Source organism: Camarhynchus parvulus, chromosome 23 (genome assembly GCF_901933205.1).
Source record: "Camarhynchus parvulus chromosome 23, STF_HiC, whole genome shotgun sequence".
In the NCBI taxonomy this organism is placed as follows: domain Eukaryota; kingdom Metazoa; phylum Chordata; class Aves; order Passeriformes; family Thraupidae; genus Camarhynchus; species Camarhynchus parvulus.
The window spans coordinates 5,835,477-5,845,487 of NC_044593.1; the positions used below are offsets into that span (position 1 = coordinate 5,835,477).

The window sequence follows — 10,011 nt, forward strand, 5'->3', positions numbered from 1 at the left end:
CAGGCTGGAGCTCAGGGCAAGGTTCTTCCCCCAGAGGGTGCTGGCACTGCCCAGGCTGCCCAGGGAATGGGCACGGCCCCGAGGCTGCCAGAGCTCCAGGGATGCCCAGGCTGGGATTGTTGGGGGGTCCAGGAGCTGGATCAGTGATCCCTGTGGATATTCAGCTCGTGCCCAGGTGGATTGTTGATTCAGGAGCTGGATCAGTGATCCCTGTGGATATTCCAGCTCAAGATGCCCAGGCTGGGATTGTTGAGGGGTTCAGGAGCTGGATCAGTGATCCCTGTGGATATTCCAGCTCAAGATGCCCAGGGTGGGGTTGTTGGGGTTCAGGAGCTGGATCAGTGATCCCTGTGGATATTCCAGCTCAAGATGCCCAGGGTGGGGTTGTTGAGGTTCAGGAGCTGGATCAGTGATCCCTGTGGATATTCCAGCTCAGGATGCCCAGGCTGGGATTGTTGGGGGGTTCAGGAGCTGGATCAGTGATCCCAGTGGATATTCCAGCTCAGGATGCCCAGGCTGGGATTGTTGAGGTTCAGGAGCTGGATCAGTGATCCCTGTGGATATTCCAGCTCAAGATGCCCAGGGTGGGGTTGTTGAGGTTCAGGAGCTGGATCAGTGATCCCTGTGGATATTCCAGCTCAGCATGCCCAGAGTGGGATCGCTGGGGTTCTGTGCAGGGACAGGAGCTGGACTTGGATCATCCTTGTGGATCCGTTCTGTGCTTCTGTCAGTTTATTTATCCAACAGTTTCGAGTTTATGCTTTATTTTTCTGTTCTAAATGACTCAGTTTTCATCAAATCAAAGTGTTGGTTTTTTCTGCCTCATGTCATTGTAACCTGTAAATTTGTAAAGGTAATTTACATTGTAAATTTGCCAGGTTTATACAGGAGATTTTCCTTGATTCTCGCCTGAAATGATGCTGGCTCCTCACGCCTTGAGTCCTTCACCTGAAACCACAGTGAAATATGAGCAGAAACAGTTGTGTTAAGGCTTTGTGTGTCTTAAAAGTAATTGCTGGTTGTTCCTTTCCTGTGCATGTATAAATCTAACACACAGAAATAAATCTGTGTGTAATAATACATGTGTGTGTATAATAATGCAAGTATATAAATGTTGTAACTGCTGGGAGTGTTAAAGGTAAGTCATCCTCTGGAGCTCCATAACCTTGTTACAGGCTCTCAGTCTGGAGCAGAAAAATGGCTCTAAACTGTGATTATAATAAAAATAGCAGCAAAGAAAAGCATTTCCTCATGGCCTTTTCTCCCCCTCTGTGAATAGGTGCGTTCCATGGATGAACTGAATCACGATTTCCAAGCGCTGGCTCTGGAGGGACGGGCTATGGGAGAGGTAAGTGAGAGGCCTGGAGGAAAAAATCTCTATTTTGGGAGGGGGAAGAAATGGAATAGCAGCTTTTTGAGGCTGCTGGGGTGAGTGTGATGCTGAGGGTTCACTGTTCTGCCTGCGAGGTGTGTCTCTGTGTGTGTCTCTGTGTGTGTCTCTGTGTGTGTCTCTGTGTGTGTCTCTGTGTGTGTGTCTGTGTGTGTGTCTCTGTGTGTGTCTCTGTGTGTGTCTCTGTGTGTGTCTCTGTGTGTGTGTGTGGTTGATCCAACTCCAAACCTGCCAGGCCCCAAACCTGCCAGGCCCCAAACCTGCCAGGCCCCAAACCTGCCAGGCTGGAATCCATCTCAGAGGGAGGAACAGTTCAACTTCCACCTGTTGGCTCATCCAGCAGGAGAGAGTGGCTGCGCAGCAACAGCTCAAAATCCAGCTGGGAACAGGTGTCCCAACCCTTGGAGCAGGTTTATTTTGGGATTCACTGAGCTCAGATCTCGTTGGGCTGTGGGGCATTGTCTGCTGCTCTGTTTCCAGTCCTGGGCACCTTTTTTTGGCTCTTGCAGAAAGGCCAGGGCTGTGTTCAGGGTTTGGAGTAACTGGGCAGGGTGAGCCAGGGCTGCAGGAGGGATAAGAGCAGGGCACAGATAATGGGCCTGCAGCTGGAACTTCACAGACCCCCAGCCAGATTAATTTAATCTCCCACAGCAGCAGTTTTAGGGGAAAATGCCCACTGGTTTTCTTGAGAAAAAGAGAACTTACCTGTTTTTTGGAGTGACCTGAAAGAGTAGCTTGTTCCTGTAGGTTCCTGGAAGTTGGATGGAAAGACTTCTTTGCCTTGCCTGGTTCCTTCTGCCTTTAGTGAGTCCCTTGTGGAAGGACAGAGGAGAAAATCATGTCTGGTAGGAGGATATTCATGTGTGGCTGCTGAGCTTGATGCAAGTCTGATGCTCCTCTCAGGCTCAGACCAGTTTATTTCCTCAGTGTTTAATCCATCCTGTGCATGAGCCAGGTGTAAAAAATAAAAACCTTGGAACCCTGAAGTTGCTGTTTTGGAGAAAAAGAGCAAACCAGGACTGTGGTGTGCTGGGATTCATAGGGACCCTCTCTCAGGTCAAAGACCTCCTTCCTTCCCCTGTTTCTTCTTTCCATCCCTGCTTTCCATCCTTTCCTTCCTTCTCTCCCCCTTTCTTTCTTTCTCTTCCCCCTTTCCTTCTTTTCTCTTCCCCCTTTCCTTCTTTCTCTTCCCCCTTTCCTTCTTTCTCTTCCCCCTTTCTTCTGTGGAAAACCATAATCCACCGTTGGATTTTGATGTGACTTGAGAGGAAAATCCATTTCTCCAGGTTGGATTAATTTACCCCACGACCATTGACTGACTAAGGGGAGGTGAAAATGATTTTCAAAGGAGCAAACCTGACATTAAAAACCTGCCTGAAGCTGCTGCACAGCAGCTGCTGTGCTCTATGTGCAGCTTGCCTGTGGAATGCTGGGGGTGGGAATGTTCTGAGGAGATGAGTTTGTGACACCTCATTTGGGCAGGAGCTTCATTCCCAGAGAGAGAGAGAGCCCAGGCTGGCTGGGAGCAGGTTCACAGCGAGCACAGCACTCTTTGTTTGTCAGGACACAAGGTCACAGAGCTGGAACGCCTGAAGGAATTCCTAAAAACGCTGAGTTCTCCCAGCTTTTGGTTTATTTAGGCATTTCTGAGAGGTTGGGTTTGCGTTTTGGAGCTTTGCCTCCCAGTGATGACTCATTTTTTTTCCCCTTCTTGTAACTGTGATGCAGAAAGTTTTGGCAATGACATCCTTCTTTCCACATGCTGGAATGAGCTGGGTTTTTCTGGGAAAGGTGACATCTCACCCTTCTCTTTCAGCTAAACCACTATTTCTTGTTTCTTTTGGGGTTTTTCTCCCTCAGTCTCACAGTTTCCATTCTTTACCCATTGAATTTTCTCTGTATCTCTCCAAGGCTGATTTCAGGAGATCCCACAGGATCTGTTTTGGCTTTCAGGACCATGGTCCTCACCTGGATTTTGTGCAGTTTAGATGCCTTAACAAGGCACTGGTGGTTTCCACCCCTTCTGCTCCTGGAATGAGAAGGAAACTTGGGGAGAAAGTCAGAGAGTCTGAAATAAATGATAGTGAAATAAATGGATAGTGGAGAAAGATGAGGAAGAGCATTTCTGCATTTAGTGAAATAAATGGATAGTGGAGAAAGATGAGGAAGAGCATTTCTGCATTTAGTGAAATAAATGGATAGTGGAGAAAGATGAGGAAGAGCATTTCTGCATTTAGTGAAATAAATTGATAGTGGAGAAAGATGAGGAAGAGCGTTTCTGCATTTAGTGTTATATTTCTTTTATCTTCTAGTTTTCTTGCTCCTTGTTAAGCACTGCTGTAATTTCAGTGATGGAAGGAGTTTGTGAAGACATCAGAGCAGTTTTTTGAAGAGCACTGTCAGTTAAATCTCTTATCTATCCTGCTCTCAAAATGTAGATAATGCTTGGAGATCAACAGATATCCTTATCTGGGAGTATTAAGAATAATTTAAAAGCACCCACAACTTTCTTCTCTCTTGGGGCTGTTTCCATCCTCAAACTCCCAGCTTCATATTGCTGAATTTCCAGCAAGTAGAAGTGCAATATTTTCTCAAGCAGGGATTGAAAAGGGTCCCAGAGCCCCCTTTTCTCCATTCTGGACTGTGAAAGCTTTGTGCTGTTGGTAGTGACTGGTCAGGAATGCTGAAAGCAGCTCTGGGGCAGGGGATGTTGTCCCTCTGTTCCAGCACCTTGCCCAGGTTGTTCTCTGGGATGAAGAACTCACCTTGGAGCTTTGTCTGGCAGCTCCATGTGGGATTTTGGTGCTGTGGCTCAGCCCAGCACATCTGGCCCTTGGTCCCCCAGCCCTGACCCTTATCTTAGCCTTAACACAAGCCCTGCAAGTTCCCTTTCTCCCCCAGCCTCAGGATGGGCAGCTGCATGTCTGCTTTTCCTCGCTGGAATCTTGGGTTTCATTGTCCCTTTGCAGCAGGGAATATGGCTGCAGTGTCTCTGGGGACAGTGGGCAGCACAGAGGGGCTCTGGAGTGCAGCTGGGTTTGTCCCTAACCCTCACAGGCATTTGGGACCTTGGATTTGGAGTAGGTTGTGCAAAGTCTGTGTCTGGAGTCAGGAGCAGCTGGGTGAGGTGCTGATGAAACTTAATCCCGAGGGTGGGAGGAGGATGGGGACACAGAGCCAGGAGGCAACTGGAGGTGCTTAACTCAAGCCTGGGGTGCTGGGGGTAGCAGGGAATTGCAGCCTGCCCTGGAAGAGAAATGCTGGTAAGAAATAATTATACATTTCACTGAGAGTGTTTAATTACTGCTGGGCTGCTGCCCTTGCAGATGGCAGTGCTGGGATCACTGAGTGTGGGCAGTGAAATTCCTGCAGCTCCTGGGGATCCTTGTAGGGGAACTCTGGGACATCAGAACATGGAGAGGCAGGGACAGGGATAGGGAACAGCAGCCAGGGCACGGCTGGAGCTGGGCCAAGGCAGCTCAGGCTGGAGCTCAGGGCAAGGTTCTTCCCCCAGAGGGTGCTGGCACTGCCCAGGCTGCCCAGGGAATGGGCACGGCCCCGAGGCTGCCAGAGCTCCAGGGATGCCCAGGCTGGGCTTGCTGGGGTCCAGGAGCTGGGTCAGTGATCGCTGTGGATATTCCAGCCCAGGATATTCCATGATTCTGTGCCCATTTCCATGTTAATGCCACATTGGTGCAGCTGGGCAGCTTCTGGAGAAGCCCCTGCAGAGGGACACAGTCCCAGTGGTGCTGAGACTGGGGCTGGACACTTCTGCACCTGGATTAAAGAAAACAACCACAAACCAAACAAAAGTGAAGGAAAAAAAACACTCCAGACTAAACCCCTGTGCCTCTGCTTTTCATGCTACTGATGTGCTGTGTTCCCATAAATTTATGATTTATTGGCCCCATAAATTGATGATTCATTGGCAGCTGGGGAGTCCTGGCAGTTGGGAATAATGTTTGGGTTGAGTTTTTCTGTTTCCCCAGAGCTGGCAGCGCTGAAAATGGGATTGGAGCCAGGATGGAGATGGGATCTGTAGGGCTGGGCTGGAGATGGGAACAGTGGGATTGGATGGAGATGGGAACAGTGGGGCAGTGGGATCGGCATGGAGGTGGGATCTGTGGGGTTGGGATGGAGATGGGAGCAGTGGAGCAAGGTTGGTGATGGTGCCACACCAGCTCCCCTGGCACTTCAGGAAAGCTCAGGGCAGGGCTGGGAGCAGACCTGAGCAGGAGCACAAGGAATGGTCAGACATTCCCAATCCTATGCTCCCTTTCCTGTTCTCTCCCCACAGCTGTGAGCAGTGTGAGTCCCAGAGCGGGCAGGGAATGCCCAGTCCTTGCAGGGCAGTGCAGGGATGTGCAGGGCAGTGCAGAGATGTCCCAGAGATGTGCATGGCAGTGCAGGGATGTGCAGGGCAGTGCAGGGATGTCCCAGGGATGTGCAGGGCAGTGCAGGGATGTCCCAGGGATGTGCAGGGCTATGCAGGGCTGGCGCTGCTGGCACTGCTGCCAGGTGCTCCCCTCCCTGTGCAGGGCTGGCCCCAGATAACATCTGTGGTAAAAGCAGGACCTGTACACACCCATAAACACCCGCTCTGCCTTCCCTACCTGTTGCTGCAGACAAACCCAGTCCTGCACTGCACAGATGGCTGCTTTTATCTTAATATTTGCTTTGTCTGAGGAGGATCAGTTTTCTTAATTTGTCTAATTCATAATCCCATCTCAGTGGGATCTCTGTGCCCTGGCTGCTGGAAGAATTGCTTTTGTTGATGATGGGTAAGTCCTCCCCTCCTCCCTGCTCTGCCAAATTGAATATTGGCCTAACTGGTAAGTCCTTTGTAAGAGGGCTTAGCAGGATTATTTTCATACTGGATAGGGTCAATTTTAATAAAAACCAGGGAATGAATAAACCACTCTGATTCTAAACCACTGCTTGTTCTTTTGAAATTTCCAACCTGCAGAACTGCATGAGAGTCACTTAAAATACCCTTTTTTTTTTCTTCCATTGCAACTGACAACTTTCCCTGAGGACAAATTCATTGTCTTAGGAGCCTGTTGCATAATTGCAGCTGCTTGCTGCTTGCTAATGCTCTGTGTTGGTTGGAGCAGCACTTGACAGAACAAAGCCCCCTCCCCTCGTTAGCATCTGTTAATACTGGCTTTGGGGTTTCCCTGATATCTCTAAATAGCTCTGGAATCTCTGTGTGAGGTAAACTTCTCTCTTCTGTTTGTTGCTGCTGATGGTGCAGAACTTCCAGTTGGAAACTGGTGGGGAGAGATGAAACTGGAGGGGACAGGGCTGGGGTTTGTGCAGGAGCAGGGGCTGTGCAGGAGACAGTGAGAATGAAAATGTTTTGTGACCCTTGGGTGTGATTCACTGCAGAATTCAGGAGGTGTTGGGATGCAGTTCTGCAGGATTGTGCTGGTAAAGGTTTTGTGTTCCTTAGGAAAGGGGCAGAGGAGAGCAGGGCAGAGAGGGCAGGCCTGGATTAGCTGCACATCCCTCTCCAGCAGGAAATGCTGTACAGCCCCGGGTGTGCTGGAGCTGCTGCAGGTGTGGGAGGATCCCAGAGTGCTGCGGGTGGGGAGGGGTCTCAGAGCCCACCCAGTTCCACCCCAGGGCCACCTCCCACTGTGCCAGGTGCTCCAGCCTGGCCTTGGGCACTGCCAGGGCTCCAGGGGCAGCCACAGCTGCTCTGGCAATTCCAGCCCAGCCCCTGCCCACCCTGCCAGGGAGGGATTTCTTCCCAAGTAGAGATAAAGGTTGAGAGGGGTTTGGCCCTGCAGGACAGGGCAGAGGCAGGAAAGAATGAGCAGAACAGAGTCATTTCCAACCTTGGCAATTCCATGATTTTCTTTTCAGGGATACAGGAGAGGGATTTTTACAAGGGATGGAGGCACAGGAGCCAGGGAATGGCTGCCAGTGCCAGAGGGCAGGGCTGGATGGGATCTTGGCAATTGGGAATTGTTCCCTGGCAGGGTGGGCAGGGGCTGGGCTGGAATTGCCAGAGCAGCTGTGGCTGCCCCTGGAGCCCTGGCAGTGCCCAAGGCCAGGCTGGGCATTGGGGCTGGCAGCACCTGGCACAGTGGGAGCTGTCCCTGCTATGGCAGGGGTGGGCTGGGTGGGATTTAAGATCTTTCCCACCCAAACCATTCTGGGATTCCATGATTGGAGCTGTGGCTGCAGAACATTTTGTGTCCTGCACTGTGAGGTGTTGTCAGAGGAAATGGGAAGTGTTTAATTGCAGCTAAAATTCAGTTTAATCAGTTTGTGTTGCTTTCTGTTCAAAATTCCTTGCAATGCCATGAGGAGAGTTGTTATTTCTGCACTGTGACAAGAGCAGGAATAAAAATAGCTGCATTTGAAGAAATATGGGAATGACAGAAGCTTAAAAGAATTTGCAAGACACCTGAGGTGTGTTGATGTTTATAAATACTGGAGAGCAGTGCCTTGGCTTGTCCCTCCCTCCTGGTGCAGATGGAGGAGCAGGTTCAGCTGTGTTTGCAATGATTGCTGCTCATGGGAGCCTCCTGCCCTCCCATTTGGGGTTATTTTGGGATGGCAGGAAGGAGAGCATGGGGCAAGGTCCCTGCTTTTATCCTTGAGCAGCCTGCACTGTGTTGAGGGTGTGAGGAGGAATCCTGTCTGAAATCAGTGCAGACTGATTGGTTTTGTAAACAAACAGCTTTGTTGAGTTGGGGAGGAAACGAGAGCACAACTTTGTGATTGTGCTTTAAAGCAGCCCAGGAGAGCTGTGAAATCAGTTCTTGCTGCTTCCTCTGCATCCAGCAGCTGATTCACTCCTCAAGTTCAGCCTTACATTTGCACTTCTGCTGCTGGAGTTATCAGCAGGAGTTGGTATCAGTCTGGATATTGAATTCGATATCAACCAGGGCATGGAATTTGATATCAAATCGAGATACTGAAGTGGTTATCAAGATATTTAATTTGCTATCAGTCAGGGTATTGAAACAGATAGCAATCAGGAATTATCACCACTCCTGATCCAGAGGGGAGATCCCCAGAGCTGATGATGTTTGTTTGTTCCATGGTAATTTCAGGCACATTCAGGTTCTTTTCATCTTCAGTGCCTTGAGTTTTATCCCAGCTTGAGGCAAGGCTCATTTCATGGTTAATTTGCTGTGGATGTGCTGCTGGGAATTCCATCCATCCCATCCAGAGGATTTACTGGGATATTGTCCCTTTGTCACCTCAGGGCTGGGAATTCCCAGTGTGGAGGTGATCGGGTGAAGCTGTTCCCAAACCCCCTAAAGAACGGGAGGAAGGATTCAGGAGAGGGATGGAGAGACAGGAGCCAGGGAATGGCTGCCAGTGCCAGAGGGCAGGGCTGGATGGGAGATTGGGAACTGGGAATTGTTCCCTGGCAGGGTGGGCAGGGGCTGGGCTGGAATTGCCAGAGCAGCTGTTCTCTCTGCCACGTCCAGAGCTGGGACCCCTGGGCTGTCCCAGCTCAGGGTGGCTCTGTCCCATTCCCAGGAGCTTTTCCTGGGCTGTCCCAGCTCAGGGTGGCTCTGTCCCATTCCCAGGGGGCTGTCCCAGCTCAGGGATGGCTCTGTCCCATTCCACACGTGGCAGGTGCTGCCCTCCCTCCCATCAATGTTCCCAAAGAACCCCTGCAGCACCAGAGTCCCCAGCAGAAGGAGAAATGGGAATCCCTGAGCTTTCCTATCCCTGATTTCCTGTCCCTCCAGCAGAAGGGAGAAATGGGAATTCCTGAGCTTTCCAGTTCCTCCAGCAGAAGGGAGAAATGGAAATTCCTGAGCTTTCCTATCCCTGATTTCCTGTCCCTCCAGCAGAAGGAGAAATGGGAATCCCTGAGCTTTCCTATCCCTGATTTCCTGTTCCTCCAGCAGAAGGGAGAAATGGAAATTCCTGAGCTTTCCTATCCCTGATTTCCTGTCCCTCCAGCAGAAGGAGAAATGGGAATCCCTGAACTTTCCTGTCCCTCCGGAGCTTTCCTGTCCCTCCAGCAGCAGCTCCCGTTGGCAGGCAGGAATTTATTCCCAGGTGATCTCAGGAAAACTCACAATATTTTCCCCCTCCTTTATTTCCCTTGTGAGTGCAGAGAGGCTGGAGAGTGTCTGTGAGTGTCTGATGGGTGGGGGGCTCCTGGAGCTGGGAGGAACATCAGAAATGGGGAGATGGAATTGTTCCCTCAGCTTTCACCTGGGAGATGTCAATGTTTGATTATCTCAGTTGTGTTTAATGGTTGATACCTGATAGAAGGGAGACGCTTATGGGGTTTATGTTTGCATTTTATACTTATTTTAATCATGCTTTGCTTTGTTTTGTTCCCCTTTTTTTTTTTGTTTGTTTGTTTTTTGTTTTGTTCTGTTTTTTTTTTTAATTGCAGCAGCTGTTGCCGGGTAAAAAGTTTTGGGAATCTGATGATTCCAGCAAAGATGGACCAAAAGGGATATTTCTGGGAGATCAGTGGAGAGACAGTGCTTGGGGAACATCAGGTAGCTCAACTATTTCCTTAATTTAGTTGGGGTTGAATACAGAAATGTGCAATTTATTTACTCAAAAGTCCATGCCAGGCTGGGTGACCCAGCGCTGAAGAGATTTAAAAACCCATCTGGCTTATGTAATAA

At 50.0% G+C, this 10,011-nt stretch overlaps 1 protein-coding gene across 1 annotated transcript in view; it reads left to right on the forward strand.

The window, feature by feature from the left end:
• The window catches only part of PUM1 (pumilio RNA binding family member 1), an 84,503-nt gene that overhangs the window by 19,020 nt on the left and 55,472 nt on the right, over positions 1-10,011 (forward strand). The window contains 2 exon segments of the mRNA XM_030964370.1: positions 1,280-1,348; positions 9,771-9,879. Of these exon segments, the coding sequence (XP_030820230.1) occupies positions 1,280-1,348; positions 9,771-9,879 (178 nt within the window).